At 33.8% G+C, this 20,914-nt stretch overlaps 1 protein-coding gene across 1 annotated transcript; it reads left to right on the top strand.

The window, feature by feature from the left end:
- Window positions 1-217: 217 nt before the first annotated feature.
- LOC122536435 (ATP-binding cassette sub-family C member Sur) lies at window positions 218-20,221 on the top strand. Its single transcript, XM_043668804.1, has 32 exons — window positions 218-382; window positions 1,786-2,060; window positions 4,245-4,534; window positions 7,519-7,779; window positions 8,344-8,446; window positions 9,581-9,808; window positions 10,104-10,286; window positions 10,569-10,715; window positions 10,781-10,981; window positions 11,076-11,213; window positions 11,566-11,728; window positions 11,817-11,995; window positions 12,070-12,201; window positions 12,753-12,987; window positions 13,219-13,324; window positions 13,410-13,671; window positions 13,931-14,068; window positions 14,237-14,473; window positions 14,738-14,979; window positions 15,206-15,271; window positions 15,363-15,470; window positions 15,550-15,644; window positions 15,863-16,089; window positions 16,651-16,872; window positions 16,949-17,130; window positions 17,512-17,683; window positions 17,755-17,992; window positions 18,497-18,624; window positions 18,684-18,871; window positions 18,990-19,093; window positions 19,473-19,669; window positions 19,780-20,221. The coding sequence occupies exons 3-32, from the start codon at window positions 4,314-4,316 to the stop codon at window positions 19,933-19,935; spliced, it is 5,259 nt and encodes a 1,752-aa protein (XP_043524739.1). The 5' UTR covers window positions 218-382; window positions 1,786-2,060; window positions 4,245-4,313; the 3' UTR covers window positions 19,936-20,221.
- Window positions 20,222-20,914: the final 693 nt, after the last annotated feature.

Raw genomic sequence — 20,914 nt, 5'->3', positions numbered from 1 at the left:
CGATTGTGTCTCGAGATCGAGAAAAGTGTCAGAGAGCCACGAGGGCAGAACCCGAAGGAATTCGCTTTTCTAGGACGTGTAAAAGAGGAGTTCTAGTGAAAGAGGAGCTGGTAGCCTTTTTTTCTTTTTTTAGTTTTTCTTTTCTTTCGCCAGTGACTCATCGCGCACATGGAATTACCATTCGCTCTCTCTCTGTGTTCGACATTCGGCTCTCTGTGATCTGTCAGTAAGCCGCGGACCGTCAAGCAGAAAGCACGCGTGCTTCTCTGCGGGAACGATCGACGCGCACGTGCGTGACCAGGAATACTAATTCCAAGCAGACAAGTGGTTCTTCACCCTTTCGAAATCGAGCATCCGACGAATAATCGCGCGAAGAGCGAAGGTGCAAAAGACTCGCATATTTATGCTTGAGATTTGTTCTCTTTTTTTTTTTTTTTTTTTGTTTCTCATTCGATTCTTTTTACTTGGATTATGTATCGCTTGTTCTCGCGAGATGGAGAACTGAGTAGTTGGAAAATTTTTCGAGACCAGTTGAAAGGGTATTATCGTTGATTTTAATACAAGTTGTCAATTTTTAGAATTGACACCTTTCGTCATTCTTCGTTGCGAAATTGTCGTCAATTTTTTAACCATTGTCGGAAGAATATCAATATCGTAATTTTTATTATTCGAATAATTATTATTATTCGAAACGTGTACTTTTTACTATTCTGAATTCTTCAATTTGTTTCCTTTGTTCCCGATAATATTGATTTTTTAATTATTCGAAGAAACGACGTTGTTGCACGCTTTTTGATACTATTCGAAAATATGTTGGAAAGGAAGCTAAGATTCTTGAACTAGATTGATTTCCATTATTCTTAGACGTCACTTATAGTACACATAAAAATCGTCTAAAAAAAGAAAAATAGAGTGCGTTAAATGGCATAGAAGTTCTAAAACGTTTTAAAACGCACCAATGTTTGACTGAGAAGTGAGAAGTTTCAACATTGAAATTTATTGGCAGAGGTTTCATAACAGAGATGAGAAGTGTTATTTGCATTCCTCAACGTCATTTCAATATTAATGCAAAAAGTAATTACGTAAAATCATGTTAAGTGAATTTTTTACAATCGTATATTAAACTTAGAACTATCGTTCGATTTCATTTTCCATCAATCGACATTTTCCTCGATAATATCGATTCCAAAATTAATCGTAGAATACAAGGAAAATTAAGAAAAGAATCTAATAACACTTTTACTTTACGTAACGCGAGCAACTTTCGATAGTTTGAATATCTAATATTATATACACTTGTTGAACCGCGTAAAAACGTAATCTGAACATGCAAATTATCCTTGAATTGAAATTCAGCGTACCAAGAAGTAAAAATCTTCGTTCTGATAGAAACAAATAAATTATGACCAAGTCATTACCTATCGGGCGTAACTCAATGCAAAAATATTAGAAAATAAAAGTCTCGTTTCTACAAATAAATTTGATTCATCTCTTCCGGTTTTGTCTATCTAGATCAATGTAAATAGTAAATAAATAAATTCACGAATGATGCGGAAATGTAATTTCCAAATCACTCGTATTTTTCAACACAGTCTCCATCATTTTAGAGAATAACAAAAATGATGACGTATCAATTTAGAATGAATATGCAATGAATACTTCACACCAATGCATGAAATTTCCTACAAATGTGCAAACATCCGCAGTCTACTTATAACCAATCTATTATACATATCATTATACGCGTGGATTCGTCACAAAAAATTGATCGCTCGAAAATTTCAGTTCACTAGCTCGACTACCTCGAAAAAGTGAATCTTTCGACTCGTCGTTGAAACTCGTCATCGATAAACAGTAATTCAATCGACCGTTCTATAAACAAATGAATCTTTTCATTCGGAACGAAGCGGAAAAAAAAGCGAAGGCACGATTTCGGAAAGCAATCGGTCGCGCAAGGTAACAGAACGTAAATCATCGGTGACATAACAGAAAACACGGGGCAAATGGAGTTCCTGTATAAATTATGGTAACGAGCCAAGGAATTCCGGCTGTGAGGACACGTAAGTGTTGTTACTTTACTTTGTAGCTTAGCATATCGCTGACTGGCATCCGTGAATTTCAATTAATCGTTTATACAACGGACACGCCGATAACGACGTTTTTCAAATACAGGGCGATTCACGCAACGAGACATGTCGTTTCTCACCGATTGAAATTAATAAAAGAATATTATATATTCCAATAATAGATGACGAAATGCATCAACTCGTGATCATGCTTTTTCAAGTTCAATGACGCTCTTTCGTTCATCGTTCTATATGGAAAGGTATTAAAGCGACACTCGATCGAAAAAATGATTAATTTAAGAGATACTTTGATTTTAACTTCGTAAAAAAATTTAATTTCGATTTTCATCAGGGGTACATATGCACAAGTTCAAATTAAAATATCTTAAAATATCAAATTAATATCTTGTACGAAATTAAAATTCTGTTTATCATAAAATTCTACTTACTATTGTGTACGTAACTACTTATAATTATTTAATCGTCCTGCAAAATTGAAATTAAAATCAAAGTTACAAGTATCTTTTAAACTGCTCATTCTTCGAATTATCTCAATACTACCTCTACGTAGAACGACAAAAAGATTTAACGTGTGAACCATCCTGTAGAAAAGAGCCTACTCGACGTCTGTTATTATCCATTTTTCTCGCAAGGATAAGACGAAGCGTGGATGCGAAGCGAATCGTGACAAATATGTCTCGCGATCGTTGAATTGAAATTGACCGATTGATATTCATTTTTTTTTTTTTTTTTTGCCCGGGTGTTTAAAATTTTCGGACGTTGCGTCGCCTTGAGACTAATGAACTCTTTGCACGGACCTCTCGTTAATACGGAACGCGTCACGGAAGCTTCAAGTACTAATTTAAACCATCAAAGAACCATGTCTTTTCGAAAGGTCACTATTAATCGCGATTGAATTTAAAAACTTCTGGTATTCGTTCCAAGTTTGGTCGAGTGCAACCAAACTTTATCAACTCTTGGCTTTGTGAGTGAATACCGATTAAAATTTAAAATTCTAACAAAATATTAAAATAAAATATTAATTAATAAATATTAAAATATAACATTATATAAAATATATATATATATATAAGATTATTATAAAATTTGTAAAATATTATTTATCATTTGGGCAGCTTTATCGAGCTTCTGCAATTCATAAAGAGACACACTGATTCAAAAATACATGTTCGACCGGAGTTCACGGAAGAAAGCACTCGGCTCGAACGCATTTTTATCGAACGCATCGAGAGTTATCCGAGCGTAAGATATTTTCGGCGAGAATAAAGCACTGACGGAAAACAAGGCGCGTTTGAAACCCCCTGGACCGGAAGTTAGAACAGTTTCCGGCGAACCCATCTATCGCCACGTCACAGTGAAAATAATGAAAACAAGCATGGTATTTTTAGCACTTGCAAAATGCATTTGATTGAAGTTACGCAAATTCTTTCTCACTACAAAACGTGCAATCAAAGGCAAATAGACGGGTTAAACGAAAGTGGATTAAATAAACCACGTAGAAAGTGCAGAAAAATCGACAAATATAACTATACTAAATACAAAAATGTTGAAAAAGGATCACATTCACTTATAGAAAAGAATGTTAAGAATATCAAAGCACATCGTTGTCAGTGAAAGAATTGAAATATTTTTCCTTATTTGAAGGAGTAAATACATTTTTTATCTTTTTGCTTAAAGAATTTGAAATCTTATAACAACGACTCGTTTCGTTCTTTTATCCAGAGAAAAGAGATCGTGTATTTTTGTACGTACGAAACACTCTAAATTAAAGAGAGAGAAAAACAACAGTAGAAAGAAAGCAGATATTCATTGTTCGTCGAAAAATATAAGTAACGAAGAAGTTATAAAAAGATAAGATTTTTAGTAAATACCAAGAATAATCTGTCCGAGATAATATATTACGTAGAATGATGATCGATTATTAAGTAATTTAAATTAATAAAATTTAGTAGTAAAACATCAACTCAATTAATATTAATATTAATTTAATATAAAATTTTATGTAAAACTAAAGTACAAAATATAAAAGTGAAATAAAGAAAGGAAGAACGTAACACATAAATAAATAAGTAAATTTAATGAATCAATTTAATTTAATTGAGTAGAAAGCGAAATCTCTTTCGCAATTCAAAAAATATAAAAAGACGATGTTTTTAGGTAAATATGAAGAAAGTTATGTATGAACGTGTATCACACACGAATATGGTTCCTTGAAACACCATTAAAATGGACTTCTGCAAGAATTACAAATTTCTACAAATTCTGCCAAAACCCGAGAAACACGTCGTATGGTCTTGGCGAACGGAAAATGGTACGTACATCCGGTTCACCGAAGATGACTCCGGCGAGGACTGCCTCGTGGAACTCGTCAATGTCTGCGTTCCAGCTATTGCGATCGTCCTTGCACTGATAACCTTTCTCAGGTGTAAATGCAGCAAACAACCAAAGTAAGTTGACAGGATGAAGAGAAAGATTCAACCTCACGATATTTCAATTTCACGACAGAGAGATGATCTATGGATCGGTTTAGAGATTTATCGATGATCGTAGATAGAAGAAGAAATTTTTTGTGAGAGATCTGTTTTTTTTTTTTAACAGAAAAGAAGTTCTTTGGACTTTGAAATTTTCTCTTCAAAGCTTGGCTATTTAAAAATTTTCTTCTCGAGACATTCTTACTTCGAAATTTGCTTAGTTATTTCGAAATTTGCTTAGTTATTTCGAAATTTAAACTTGTGTCGAAATTTTCTCTCCAAAGTGAAGCTTGGTTACTTTGAAAGTTACTTTTGTTTCAAAGCCCGGTTACTTCCACATTTCCTCTCCGAGACTTCGTTGCTTTCAAATTCTAATTTCAAAGTTACTTTGAAATTTCCCCTGTGGAGCTTAGTTACTTTGAAATTCTTGTTTCAAAGCTCGATTACCTCGAAATTTCGTCTCTGAACATTTCCACTAAATCTATTTATTTCAAACTTGACTTGCTTGAAAAAGATAGCTTCGCATCGTTTGACAAAAATCCTAATAACAAAAAGCGAGGTTTGTTCGTACATTATTGCCCAGTCACCGATATAGCGCTCGATAATGACGATTGAAACTGATGTCATGTTCCGAAGAGATGCCTTCGAAACGATAAGATTTGACTTCTGGCAGAAGAAGCGGCATTTCCTTTGCTCCTATAGAAAACATGTACTGAATGTTTAATGTGCATCCAAGACACGAGGCTAGAAACACGTACTTAGCTAGCATCAATTGAAACAGCCTTCAATTAAACGAAATATTTCACGTTTGGGATGTCCCATGATTCATATGGGACTACCACGTTCCCATTCAAACAATTTGCTTCAATTAATTGTGGTAAAAGTTTGTCCAGCCTGTCAATGTCTACTTGACCCTTCTTACGTGGAATTATTCACGATTTATTCCTTTTCTACTGATAAATGATTAGAGATAATTAAAAGAATTTTTTCGTGTAGAAGAAAAAAATGGAAAATTCGCGAGAAGGACAAACAAACACAGGATATCGGATTTCTGAGTAAATCGTAAAGATGAGTAATTAGTTTTCTTCTTGAGAAATGGATTTTGTCGGATATTTGCTCGCGTTAAACATCTGTAACGTTTCAGCTTGTTCCTGGAACACCACGTCTATAAACTTTCATCTGTTTCCCATGCCACACTCGTCACTTCCATTGTTCCTTGTTCCATTGTACAATTGAGAAACGCGACAAATACAACACTACTTACCGTATCACGCTTATCCAATAATCTCTATTAATAGTTTGCTTTTCGAACAACCAACTTAGGCTGTTTCAACGGTGTAAGGAAAACGAGAACGAGAATTCAAGATGTACGATTTGAAGAATAATCGTTTCTTTGTCCGCAAGGTTTCTTGAGTTGCTGACACTTATATAAAAAATATATATCGTCATTGTTCTATTAGAAATAAATATGAATTGCTTCAAGACGGGACACTGATAGTTTTGAGATTAAGATTCTGAGGAGGAAGAAATTTAAACTTGCTACCCTGTGAAATTATTATTTTGCGAAATAACAATTTTATATTTTTTGGTAATAACGTAACGCATAATAGTAAGCCCTTTTTAAATCTTTCGACGAAAATGAAAACATCACGGTTCGTGTTAATCGTGTAGAGCGTAGAGTAGCGAGAAGCATGGTTCAAACGAATTCACCAGAAGACCCGGATTAATTAGCAAAATAATTTATAACACGTGCTAGTACGGGCTGTTCGCACACCTACGTATACACACTTTCCCGGTTTGCATTACACTGGTCCGTTCAAGGAATTTTAATGAAGTTGAACGAGAATGGATGCTCGGTTTATCCTTAGTCGTTCATTGGAAAATCAATAGTAATTCCACGCCGTCTCTTAAATTCTTAAAAATTACTACAAGTAAAATTTTTAAATCCCATGCGAACTCTAGTATTAACATTTATATAGAATCTAATTGCAATAAAATGTATTAATTACGATATAATTTATTACATACTATAATATAATAAACACAATTATTTTTATATTTTAAGCAGGTAGCAAATATATTATAAATAAAATTATAATTATAATAAATATAATATAATAATTATAATTATAATAAATATAATATAATAATTATAATTATAATAAATATAATTATATAAAAATTATAATTATAAAATATGTTATAAGTAAAATTTTTAAATCCCGTGCGAACTCTACTATTAATATTTATGTACAATCTAATGGCAATAAAATAAATTAATTATGATATAATTTATTACATATTATAATATAATATGTAATAATATAAATACAATTATTTTTATATTTTAAGCAACTATATTATCAATATTTATTTACCAAATAACTAAACCCCAATGAGAAATAATAGTAGATACGAAACTAAAAACTGAAGAAAATTATTGTCATTATAAAAGACCTAACGTGTTAGCGTAAAATCTCGAAATTCTAAATAAAACCATCAAATCAGAGGGACAAGTAAGTGTAAATTATTAACTTTCTGGATGTTCCATCACGAGAAAAATTCGACTTCCGTTTAACGAAGGTAATTACATGGCAATTAATCGCGTGGTTGGTTTTGTTGCCGTTTCACTTAGATTGATTTCATACGGAGATTGAACCAATACAAGACAGTTCAACTTTTTGATTATACTTATTGGAAGGAAAGATTATTTTCTTGTAATTGAAGGTTTGTCGAAGAGATCGATCACTTCAGGTAGAGATATATTCAATGCTCGTGAGCAAATTGCAATTTATATTTAAGTAATTTTAAACGTAGAATAACAACTATGGATCACCAGCTCGGTGAATATTAAACCTCTTAGGAAATTATTAACAAATAAAAGAAGTCGTGAAATTGAAATCTCATCCAACACTCGGTGAAGGATGCATTCTTTTTCTAACGTAATATGTTTTATTTAGAGATTGCAGGAGACTCCTTCCATTTCATACGACTAGAACACTGTTGTGCATGGCAGTGTTAATGACCCTTTTTTTGGAACTTTGCGAGTCGTTGCTCACGTCGATTTCTTTCTCGTTGATTCTGATGATCATAGCCATTCTTCATTGCTGGATCATTCATCGAGGAACTGAAGTGAGGGATGCTTTTGGTACGGCCCTTTCCGCTGGAATCCTCGCCGCGATTAGCTTATCGCGTGCGTGGAAACTCATGTATCTCTCTAGGTCAGTTTTATTTATTATTCACTTCAGTAGAAAGAAAATTTAATTTATTTATTTTATTTGTTCTATATTACTTTTTTTATTATTATTGTTTCGTTATTTCATTATTCTTTTTCATGCTTTCGCGTTTCGTAAAAGTTATCATTTAAAAATGATTTTATTACCTAAAATATTAGGTAACATTAGAACTATTATTTAAAAATAATACACTTTATTATACGAAACATTTGTATTAAAAATAATAAGGTGTGTTCTTTTTAAATAACAGTTGGTCTACGAAGATGAAAAATTGCTATCAAAATTTTTAATACTTTGTAGACTAATTATTAATTTATTTAAAAGAGAACAAATATTCGAATATTCAAATATTTTTATAAACTGCTTTTCAGATCATTTTCACCAATTATTAATTTAATAAAAAACAGAGAAGAGAAACTTGTCTAATAAAAAGCACTCTTTTTTATCTTATCAACTGACTCTGATCAAATAATATTGAAAATATTCTCTTTCATTATTTTTAATGAGCGTGAATTCGTGTTATTTTAAAATAATTCCCGATACATACAGAAACGGTCTGTCCATGGTACACGTTCGACTCGCGACCACTACGTTCACCGCCATTTTCTGCGGTCTCCTGGCCGTTTTGGATTCTTACACGTTCTACCTTATGGTAAGTTGCTTAATGGTCCAATTACACTATCAATTCCGGCCTGTGTTACTTTTCTACGCTGTTCTATAAACCCAAGGCTTAGATTTAATTTAGCTTCTGCTTTATCTAGCTAGGCTATCAAATAGGTAGTTTACAAACATGCTGCTTCTTAACGCAAGCATCGAGTCCGCGAATTACCGACACGACGTTACAACCTTATCGAGGAAAACCAGCCAGTTCCGAGCAAACCGAGGGCAAATATTTATTTTACATTTACTCAGTTTGTTTGAATAATAATGTTTATTATCGTAGCCTGAGAAGGCGGGGCTCGTCGAGTGTGCCAGCACGAACTTTTCCTTCCTCGATCGCTGCAGAACTAGATCGCAAAAATAGATCTGTCTCGTTCATTCGATATTCTCCAATGAGCTTCGAGGAAACAAACTAAAGTATCGTTTCGTAGAAAAATGTTTCACGCGTTTATTCGGGAATTTGAAATTGCGGAGAAGTACGTGGAATGCACGTAACGTGCGATTTATACTATACGAAATATTTATTTTCGTCTTCTTTTGATTGACGTTTGTGAACTTGAATAAACATCCACAGTCTAATTATCACGTACAGAAACAGTTAAACACCAGCGTTGCAATTCCATCTGCAACTTCTTTTCGATCAATTTACATTAATTATCTCCATTTTTTTTTATTCTCATAGTCACAAAAGAAAATTCGACAAATTTCGATGGTACTTCTCTATTTTCGTTGGACTGTACAATTTTATATAAATTGATAAAGTATTTACAACATATCGCGTGCTCTTAATAGATCATCCACTTTCTGCAATACAGCCGTTCATCATTGATTTACCGCCTAATATCGCCTACAGCATATGCGAACGCTTTTCTCAAGCATCGTTCTCTTGGTAAAATTGAAAACATATCTCACGTCTAACTATAGTAGCGGCCCGTAAGAACGGTTCCGTAAGTGGTTTCTCGATAACAGGTAAGACGGCGCTCTGTCTTTGCTCCAAATATATTTCACGCGTGCACGCCGGCCCCTTGACCCAGTAAAAACAAGCGAGCCGCCGCATGCAAATAGACCCGATGCGTCTAAAAACGCCGTCATGGATGAGCCAACTTACGATTTTCGCCCCGTCTAGACGAGAAGGAGGAGAAGGTACTTGATCGAGCGAACGGAACGACGAAGAACGGTGTACAAACACGCGGAGGCGCCGTTTCTCAACAGAATCACCTACCACTGGGTGATCGACCTCCTCTCTAAGGGATACGGCACACCGTTGGAGAGCCACGATCTCGGAGAAGTTCCCGAGGAAGAGAGCACCAGCAGACAGTTTGAGAAGTTCCGGAAAGTTTACGAGGAGCACAGGGTAATTTTTGGGAATTTTGTTAATCGTGTTTCAGAGATTCAGAGACTTTGTAGCAACAATAGTTCGTAAGAGGAAAGATGGTATACTTGGAAAAATTTTGAATTTAATTGTAATGATGTTAATTAAGGCGGGTGGTGATATGAGTGATAAAATTTTGAATTTAATGATAGTAATGTTAAACGGGAGTTATTAATTGAGGAAACTCGCGATAGAAAAGTGGCACACGTAACAAAATTTTTAATTTGACTGTGATAATCTAGTTTCTATTATTATTATAGTCTATTTCTATTTGTAGGAAAAAAATAAAAAACTGTGTCTCTGGCGATGTTACTGGAAAAGAATATGGCGTCCTTTTGCGATTGGAGGGCTATTGAAATTACTGGGAGATGCTACGAGCCTTGTGGGACCAATGTCAATTTCTAAAATTCTGGACTATGTCTCTGCCTCTCAGAATGGAACAATAAATCAGAGCTCTATGGTATCTGTTATACTACCTGATAACTAGACTGTAGATTTTTATGCACTTCTGGGAAATTTAAAGATGCAAAGAATATGCAGAAATATAAAAAAAGTATCAAAATCAAAGTATTAATAATTTATATTCTATTAATATGGAGCAAAATGTTTATAAAGTATATACTTCACATATAAAATATAAAGTATGACGTTTAAAATAAAACTGCATAATGATCAACAGTCAATCGACAATCTTTCATCTCTTCAAATTAAGAAAAAGAACCTGTCTTACGAAATATTTCAGAGTGTCATGACATTTCCTGAAATCTGGCAAAATGGCTATTTTTTAGGCCTGCTGGTATTTTTCTTTTCTTTGTTGCAAAGCACACTGAGCCAAGCCTCCACTCACATCCTGTGCGTTGAAGGGATCCGCTTGAAAACGTCTCTTCAGGTACACTTGAAACTCGAAAATAGCAACCATCGAAAACCATCAGGAGAATTGAATTAAAATTGCAGGCGCTGTTGTACGATAAAGCTTTGCGCTTGTGCTCGTGGAGTATCGACGAAGAGGATCTTCCGACAAATAAGGAGAAAGAATCGAATAAATGTCAGCAATCTGCTGATATTGGCACTTTAACCAATCTGATATCTGAGGATGCTTACAATGTGATGAGTTTCTTCTGGATTGGACACTACACCTGGGCAATTCCGTTGAAGGTAAAAGAACGAACAAAATATTTTTATATTATTGAATTGACTGGGCCACTATTTTTCGCGCAAGATGTTTAACAAAAATCTTATTTCTTTCTAGATCGCTGCTATAGTTTTTCTTCTTTATACACACTTGGGAGTCAGTGCAATTATCGGTGCGTTCTGCTGTATATTGATAGTGACACCATTGCAATTAGTACTCGGGAAGAAGATGTCGGAGAACTCTAAATTGGTCGCTGTAAGTTCTAATTTTCAACACCTGTATTACAATATTTTTATATTTTAATATTTTCATTCTGCTTTTAATCTTCAACGTCTATATATTTCCATATTCTTCATATTTTTCAATTAAATAAAAAATGTCTGCATTCAATTTAATATTTTCTTAATATCTGTTATTTAATAGTCTAATATTTATTATTATTTGTCTTTGTATAATTTATTATTATATAATAATAAAAAATATTATATATTTTATTATTATAAATTTATTATTTGTATTATATAATTTATTATTATTTGTCTTTTAATATTTTCAATATTCAGTATATAATGGTGAAACATGTTTAGAAATAACGTTGATTTTTTAGAAAAACAGCGATGCCAGGCTACGCTTGGTGAACGAAATCTTCCAAGGAATGAGACTGGTGAAGCTCAGAGCCTGGGAAAAGATCTTCGAGGAGAAAATAAGGAGAACGAGAGACGAAGAGCTTAAAATGCTGGACAGAGATTCATTCTATTGGACCCTCATCAGTAAGTTCGGTTTCTCGATCGGTGCAAGTTTGTCGGTGTTCGTTTGAAAACAATAAAGTAAATTATAACACTGATCATTCGCAATTAGACTTTCTCACTCATGCTTCGTCGGTACTGACGACACTTTTCACTTTTGCTGCTTACTTTTGGTTGGAGGAGCGAAGTCTCGAGGCCGGGAACGTTTTTGCAAGCTTAGCTCTATTTTCACAGCTCACAGTGCCTCTTCTCATTTTTCCCGTGATGATACCCATCATCATTAACGCTATGGTAAGCGAACTTCGTTTCGTGAATCTTTGTTTTCGTTCTTTCGAAACAAGTACTTTGACATAAGGTTCCCTCAGATCTCTACGAACAGAATAGAGGAGTATCTTCAACTTCCGGAAATTGACAGCGTCCTGCCTGATCCTACCGATGGAAAAGCAGAAGTGGCTGAAAATTCATCGTCAGTGGCGAATTCTATCGAGGAAAGCGCTGTGAGCATTTTATTGTTTACTAACTGAATATCGTTTTCCCAAAAAGATTTTATAGATCGATATATACGTAAGTATTTAGTGAATTTGTTAGTCAAACAAACTTGAATTTAAACGAAGAGTTGTAAATTTATATATTTTATAAATATAAGACAAAACAACGTTCTTTAACACTGGAACTATCGATCATTCAAGGTATAAAACTTGCATCAAAGAAATTAAAGTGCGAGGAATAATTAAAAATTTATAACACAATTGACACAAGCTTTTACTTATATAAATTTCATTCATTTGAGAAGTTATTCAAATCTCGAAAGATACGAAAAATTCCCGAGTAAAATTAGTCGCTTTGATATCACTATGATTATCGATTTAGAGATAATTAATGGTAACTCATCGTTTTATCTTAGAAGTCCTCAACATGAAAATATTTCTATATCTTGAAATGATGTGAAATATTATTATTATTATTTCAGATATCATAAAGCATTGCGAAACATTAATATCTTAAACATTGTGAGGTATCGTAAAAATATTTTCAAATATTTTTTCAGATAGAAACGATGAAAAATAGCACTGGCACTTTTGGATCGTTGGATAATATTAAAGAGGACGAAGAAGACGGTCAGTCTTGTGATTTAGAAAATTACACAATGTACATAAATTCCTCAGTTGACACTGTGTTCGAGAAAGATGCGGAAGTTCCGGTGCTTACGATGAAACGCTGCGGATTTTCTTGGGGCACGGACGAAAGTCTACTATCGATCTCTGATCTTACCTTTCCACGTGGTAAGATGAATTATCATTAATCGTGAACATTTGTGCATTTCTGGAAAATTTAAAGTCACAAGAACATACAGGAGAACGAAAAACAAAAATTCAAAAAACACAGCGTTCGCTATAATCTTTAATGGACGAGACAAACTTAAAACTTCCATTTTTCAATTACGCCCATAAAACCGTGGAATTACATAAACATTCATAGTTTACAAAATTGGAAAAATGATGTATATTGTATAGGTCAGCTAACGTTGATTGTCGGTAAGACAGGAAGCGGAAAGACCTCCTTGTTGTTAGGAATGTTAGGAGAGATCCAAAGGACAACAGGATCGATCGAATGGGCTAAGTAAACTCAAAATTTTCTTATTACCTTCAATTGTCTAGCTTTTGTATTACTATGTTCTAACTGTCGATAAAATATCGTGGAACAGAGGAATAAAGATTGCGTACGTGGCTCAGAAACCCTGGCTCCAGAACGCCAGTTTAAGAGACAATATACTTTTCGGGTCACCGTACAAATCGAGAAGATACAGAAACGTATTGAAGGCATGCGCTTTGCAGCCGGACGTGGACATACTTCCGGGCCGTGATTTCACGCGGATAGGTGAAAAAGGGATTAATTTGAGCGGTGGTCAAAAGCAAAGGGTGACTATAGCCAGAGCACTCTATAGCGACGCAGATGTTATAATAATGGTAATCATTCTTAATAAAGAACAATAAATTTAAACTAATAAAAATAAAAAAAATAAAAAACTAATAAAAATAAATTTGAACTAATAAACAAATAATTTTAGTTGAATTTAAATTAATGAAAAATAATAATGCAAAGAAGTTCTTCTGTTTTTTTTTTTTTTTTAAGAAAGAAAAATTCTTCCTTCATCCTATATTATATTCTTAACAAAGAATAGTGAATTGAAATAGTTTAATTTAAATTGATTATCAATGTTTCTAGGATGATCCATTGTCTGCGTTGGATCATCAAGTTGGACAACAGGTATTCGATCAAGGAGTCCGAAAATTGCTGCTCAGAAGTGGACGTACTGTGATTATGATTACTCATCGATTGGAATTGTTGTCCACCGCTCATCAAGTATAGTACTTGCTTTTACACTACTCGAAACAATAACTAATACAATAATAAAAGTATGAAAGTTTCAGCTCGTGTGAAGATAATTATTTAAAAAAAAAAATATATATATATAGATGTAGGAAGTATAAACTGTTGATTGTGCAGCTGTTAATCATAGATATGGTTCAGGTCGTCGTCATGGATGGGTGTCGTGTTCGAGCAGTAGGAACGAAATCGACGATCGAAGACGCTGATCCAGAATTAGCGATCGAATGGAGGAAAACAGCGATAAATCAAGACGAAGAATACCGTGCTCATAGAACTGCCAAAGACAGATGGACATTGATCAAATTAGTGTCCAGAATCAGCGCAAGGAACAAACAACTTAGTGATGGATCGTGGATCACGGATCAAGACGCCCATGTGGTAAACTTTTCAATTAACAAGTTATATTTATATGGAATTTTAAAGTACAGAATTATATATATATATGAACTATTAGGAAATATATGAATAAATAAAAATAAATATACACATAAACTAGTATATAACGTAAAAATAAATACAATTTTCTATCGGAAAATTTCAATGAATTTACATTAAAATTGTGCAGTCTGATTCTTTTCTTTTTTCCCTCCAATTGATGAACTTAAATTACTATTTATTTCAAATAATTTGATTTCATCTCAGAATCCTCCGGATTTTGTCCCATTAAGGATGAGAAGAGCTACCCTTTCTGGATCCAGATACTTAGCCCATGATCTAACAGATCTGCCAGTGCCCACAGAGGAATGGAACGTAGGGAAAAGGAAATTTCAATGCCATCGAAACGCTGTCCGATCATCCAGTCTTCAACCTCAACGACAACGACCTCCTGTTCTACGACAGAGCAGCACTCCAACAATCCTTGAGAGTCAATACGCTGTTCCTAGGTGTGTAATTCACAGATTACTGATTGCGGATTTTTATGCTTATGGAAAATTTTTTATAAATAGGCACAAGAATATATAAAAGATACGCGAAGATGTTAAAATAAGTCTCTGCCTGGGTTCTTCACTTTTAAGTTGCATAAAAGTCCGCAGTTAGACAATTAGAATATCGTTGAATCAATATTCATCGTTCCTTTGACAAATTTCCAAATTCGAAATTCGATTTCAGAAAAAGGAACAGCACATTTGACAACGAACAACGAAGCAGCGTTTTGAGGCAAATATTTTCTAGCGCGTGAGTGAAACATCTATGCATAAGTTCCTTGTTGTTTGTAATTTTAAACGAATTTTAAACGAATGAGCTTTATGTTCGAAAATTTCCGTAGTATCATCAACACGCATTCCGACGAACTGACAGGAAACAGAGACAAAAGCGTGCTACGAAGATTGATATCCCCTAACTCGAACAGACAGATACAATTCGCTGTCAGAAAGTACGAAAAGAATAAGTTCATATTATTTCTCGTAAGCAACAACGGACATCTTTCTCATGCAGAGCTTTTGTTCATTTAGAACTAATCAAGAACAGGAGAACGATCGTTTTCCCCTTAAACCGTTGTTATCGATCGAATCCAGAGGGGCTAATGAATCCGATGAAATCGAAGGAAGTTAGTAAATATCATAAAAAAAGATTCTATTAAAAGATAACTATTAATTCTACTATGTTTTCCCTTCCCATTTTCGATTGGCTTGCATTCTTTCAACGTTCAAAAAACACTTTAAGTTTGAACAAAGTATGGAAAAGTTGTTGTCAGAAAATTTTGTATTGAACGTCTCAAAAGATATTATAAAGAGATCATTTTTTTTTTTTTTTTTTTTTCTTTAGATGACTGTGATACGGAGGAACGAGAAGAGAAATCTCAGTACGAAGACAGAAGTGGAATAATCACGAGAATGATCTGTTGTGATTACGTTAAAGCAGGGGGTTGGATACCAGGTCTAATTTATATAGGAGTGGCAGTTTTCTGTCAAACGCTTCGAGTTTACATCGATCTCTGGCTGAGTCAGTGGACAGACGAAGACAACGTGAACTTCAATCAAGAAAATCGAAATGTAACTATACCGGGTTGTACCAATTTTCATGGTAAAACTGACAAAGGAATGCAAAAATGAAGCTGAACGTATGATATTGCGTTAAAATTAAATTTGAATATCTCTTAAATGTAATTGAATTAGATTAATTCAGGACAAGATAGAAATAAAATAATCGACAGAAGGTTATTCAGAAGGCAATAAGTTAAAAATGTCGACTTTTTACAAAATTCTTTTCATTAAAAAAAAAAAGTCTCGTCTCTGAGAAGACAAACTTTGAATATTTCTTAAGTGTAATTGAAGTGGATTGTCCGAGAAAATTAAATTTGCATAGTCGTCGATATAATTTATTTATGAGAAATATAAAAAATAAAAGGTCAGGTCAATTCTTAGTAAGACACAATGGATTCAAAATTCATTTCCTCGAAATAATCGTTCGAAGTCCGTTTGTTTGAAACAGAACACGTTCTTGGAAAACTAGATGTTTAACAAACAAACTTTAGTCTCTAAATTTTTGCGCGTAGAAACACCCTTTACCCTTTACTGAAATACCAAATAGATAAGAATCTTATTTTATTTCAGACGGTGTTCTATTTTAAAGTCTACATAATTCTCTCCGTTATCTTTATACTCTTATCTTTCGTGTGTAATGCGACTGGCCAATGGACAGGCGCCAGGGCAAGAAGAAAATTACACGAGGAGGCCGTGTCCAGACTTCTTAGAGTACCGATGTCTTTTTTCGATAGTAATCCTGTTGGAAAAATTTTGAACAGATTCAGCGCCGATACAGGTGTCATTGATAAGGTGAAATAATTGACAATCAAAATAGATGATTACTCAATTTATAATTATTCTTATTGATTCTCTTTTTCTTCTGTAGAAAATATCCATGTCAATCCAAAGACTGACATTTTTCGTCCTACTGTGCAGTTCAGCAATGATAGTAAATGTTATTATATCACCGTGGTTCTTCATCGCTGCTGTACCTACGTGTGCAGCTTACTATCTCGTCCAAAGATTTTACAGACGCAGTGCCAAACATTTGCAAAGATTAGACGGCAGGTATGGCATTTTTGTATTGTTTGTGACTTGTTGAAAATTAATTCTAAGTATGTTACTGAAATTGATGTTGTGCAATATCGAATCAGTGAATACATTTTTACTAGAAAAAAAAAGACTCGCAACATAAAGAAATTCTTTACATTGGTTTCACTTGCGCACAAAACGTTTGTATCTTAATGTCAACAGTAAAAGATTAAATAATTATATATTATATATTATCATATATAAAATATAATTATAAAATAATCCTTACGATTGTAAAAAGATTTATACAAATCCACTTTTGCAGTTCGAACACATTGTAGTTCAGTTATGTTCCTCGAATGTTTACGAATCTCTCAAGAAACTTTTCACTTTTAATTTAATTTGATTCATTTCTAGTACCCGATGGCCCATCACAACGCATTTCTCTGAAACACTCTGCGGACTAGCAACGTTACGTGCTTCCAAGCAACAGAATCGTTTCATGAAACAAGCTATGAAATGTCTCGATGTCAACACGAACGCGTTCCTCCTTCTGAATTCCAGTAGTCGATGGCTCGGCATTGCTTTAGTGAGAAAACTTTTGAAATTAATTTTCAACTTGGCCAGCTCATGATCTTTAACACCGTAAACACTTTTCAGGACTATCTGGGCGCAGTGATAGTTGGATCTGCGACATTCGCTGCCTTAATTTCCGCAGAATTGTACCCAGATCGTGTTACGCCTGCTCTAGTTGGCCTGGCGATTAATTACACCCTCTTAGTACCAATTTACTTAAATTGGGTGGTGAAGTTCACGGCGGAGACCGAGATGTATTTTGGTAGCGTTGCTCGTATCTCTGCTTACAGATACGCCACTGCTGAGAACTATCAGCAAAATGGTACTTTTGATCCCTTTTCTCATTCTCTCGTTATTTCGTTGCAAAAAGTTAATTAAAATCTATGATACAACATAAAGCAACATTTTGCTTTTCTCATGTGTATCTTCTTTGGTATATTTGTATTTAATTTTATCAAATATATTTGATAAAATATTACAGTATACCGCAGTTTAATCTTATTATTTGAATAGCAACAGAAGATCATATGAGATAGCAAATAAAACTTTTTAAAACTACAAATTGTTTATTACTGTGGTTAATTGTTTGACTGATTAATTTTAATATTGCTCAATATTTTTATAATGTAGATAACTTTATATATTTAATTTAAACAGAACTTAATAATATTTTCATTGTTATTGAATGATATTAAATCATCATTTAATAATATTCAGTAATAAACTATTTCTAATTTTAATCATACGAATTTTTATTTAATAGATGATATTTCGCATGATCTATTAATACTACAATTAAATTATTATTATTGTTATTATTTTCTAGTTTGTCATGTACCTGACACTTGGCCCACTAAAGGCGAAATTACTTTCGAAAATGTTTCTCTAAGATACGTTTCACAGAAAGAACCAGTGATCTCGAATCTCTCGTTGAAAATTCCAGCAGGTCAAAAGGTAGAAATTTACGAGAAACCAAATTAAATTCTAGATTTTACTAAACACATTTCTCGTAGATTGGAATTTGTGGCAGAACCGGAAGCGGCAAGTCTTCCACAGCGATGGCGCTGTTTCGACTGCTGGAAATTACTCAAGGGCGTATATCGATCGACGGGATGAACGTCCGTCAAATTCCATTGGAAATTCTTCGTTCGAAACTTTCAGCAATCCCTCAGGATGTGATCATGTTCAGTGGTACCATTAGGTATTTTCTATCTATTGTTTTATTATTTAAAAAACGCGTCTTTCGAAAGCGTAATATATAATATATTGCATAAAATTTTATAAATAATATATCGTATTATTTATATTTAATTTAATAGAGAAAATTTGGATCCTCTGTCAATGCACAAAGATCAAGAACTGTGGAATGCTTTGGAAGTGGCGCAAATCAAGGACATCGTGGCTTCTCACTCTGAAGGTCTCAGTAAGTGAATTTTTAAATCTCAAATTTGAATTTTTTCTTATTATAAAAATAATAATAATTAAAAACCAACAATCGTATTGTCGTAAGTTTATGCATTTATGGTAGTCTTATTATTACAGCTTCAATTGTCATAACTTTATTGCAACTTCCTAGGAATAAATAATAATTGGCTGAATCGTTTGAATACATCTCCTATTATCAAAGATTTCAAAAACAATCCAATGATCAGCTTCAACATCCTAAAAGATATTCGCAAAGATCAATTCTCCTTAATTTGTTTTTAAACCGCATTTTAATTGTCCAAGTTTTAAATAACGATCCAACATATTTTTAACAATATTTTAGAAGAAAAATAAGAGTATAATTCTTTGAAACACAGATTTCGAGGTGAAAGAAGGAGGTGAAAACTTCTCTTCCGGTCAGCTGCAGCTGCTCTGTATGGCGCGAGCGATCCTCCGGAAGTCTTCGATCGTCGTTCTCGATGAAGCAACCAGTGCGCTAGACGCTGTCACTGAGAAGTGTCTCTTGAAAGCAGTTTCAACTGCTTTCGAGAACAGAACAGTGATTGTTATCGCGGTAACTTTGTCTCTCTAACCCTCCAACATTCTTTTTCTCCGCGAAGCAAAATGCTTGTAACCACTTGTCAATTATCTTTCCTTCCCTTTAGCATCTCTTTCTCTTTTCAGCATCGTGTATCGGCGTTATTGGACTGCGATCGAGTGATCGTGTTCCACGATGGTAAAATCGTCGAGGATGGATCACCGGCAGATCTAACAAGACAAGAGGGATTCTTCGCGAATATGTTGAAGTCCAACGAAGAGAATCAAGTGACCAATTGTTGAGAAAAAAGACACGACGCGTGAAAGAACGATACGATAAAGAAACGATTTGAAAGACTGGAATGGAAGAACGTATCATGTTTGATCGCAAAGTATTTATTTTTGATACGAATCGTAGCGATAAAAGAAATTCTTGAAATACTTTTTACAAATACAAAGAGAGATATGTATGTTCGAATGATCGTTGATCGATCTGAGACACGTTTCATTTGATATTCATGTTTCACAGAGAATGAAACTGTTTTGCATATAAAAATCAAAATTCACTGTTAAATAATAATAATATATTTAAAAATATATATATATTATTTCTCTTTTAACTTGTATCTTATTTATTTGTATATCATCAAGAAGAAAATAATTTCGTCGCACGATCGTGCATAATTATTATTCTCGACATTTTACTAACAATATTATATCATATTATAAAGAAAGAGAAAAAATCAATCAAACGAGACATCACAGACACAAGATAATAACAAATAAGAAGAAATTCAAAATCCTCTTTTAATCAATAGTTTACAATATTGGTGTTATTAACCCTCGAATAGCGTCATTAATTTGTAAATAATTCGTAATGATTCGTATTAAATTTTACTTCGTAACACCCTCTGGCAGAGATTAGTCAAAAACGGAATTAAATCAAATTCAAGCTTCCAAAACGAAGTGAACGACACCAGATAGAGGTTAATGAAAAAAATAATTCCAAGTATACACTTTTACTACCACTCCAAAAAAGTCCCCGGTTTCTCGGTCACACGACATTCTTATCATCGTCCGCTCTACACACAAACATCAATCAGCAAGAGAAAAGAGTAATCTCAAGTCGATTAACTTGCTGGATCCGCGACCATGCCCGTATCAACGCGATACGTCTCCTAATCAGAATTAATAGAAATCTACTTTCACGGAGCGTTCTCAGCGTTGTCTGTTGTCGCGCCACGTACAACCATGTGTAGCCGAATGCATACGTAATCGCTGG

The sequence above is a fragment of the Frieseomelitta varia genome, unplaced genomic scaffold (genome assembly GCF_011392965.1).
Source record: "Frieseomelitta varia isolate USP_RPSP 00005682 unplaced genomic scaffold, Fvar_1.2 scaffold_835, whole genome shotgun sequence".
In the NCBI taxonomy this organism is placed as follows: domain Eukaryota; kingdom Metazoa; phylum Arthropoda; class Insecta; order Hymenoptera; family Apidae; genus Frieseomelitta; species Frieseomelitta varia.
Note: the sequence above shows the minus strand (reverse complement) of the source record. Positions and strands in the feature narration are given on the sequence as shown.

Excerpts from the sequence above, each read along its gene's own strand:
- LOC122536435 (XM_043668804.1), top strand. The coding sequence starts at position 4,314 with ATGGACTTCTGCAAGAATTACAAATTTCTACAAATTCTGCCAAAACCC. Across the intron at positions 13,325-13,409 it reads GGATCGATCGAATGGGCTAA|AGGAATAAAGATTGCGTACG; the intron begins GTAAACTCAAAA and ends ATCGTGGAACAG. Across the intron at positions 17,993-18,496 it reads TGAGAACTATCAGCAAAATG|TTTGTCATGTACCTGACACT; the intron begins GTACTTTTGATC and ends ATTATTTTCTAG.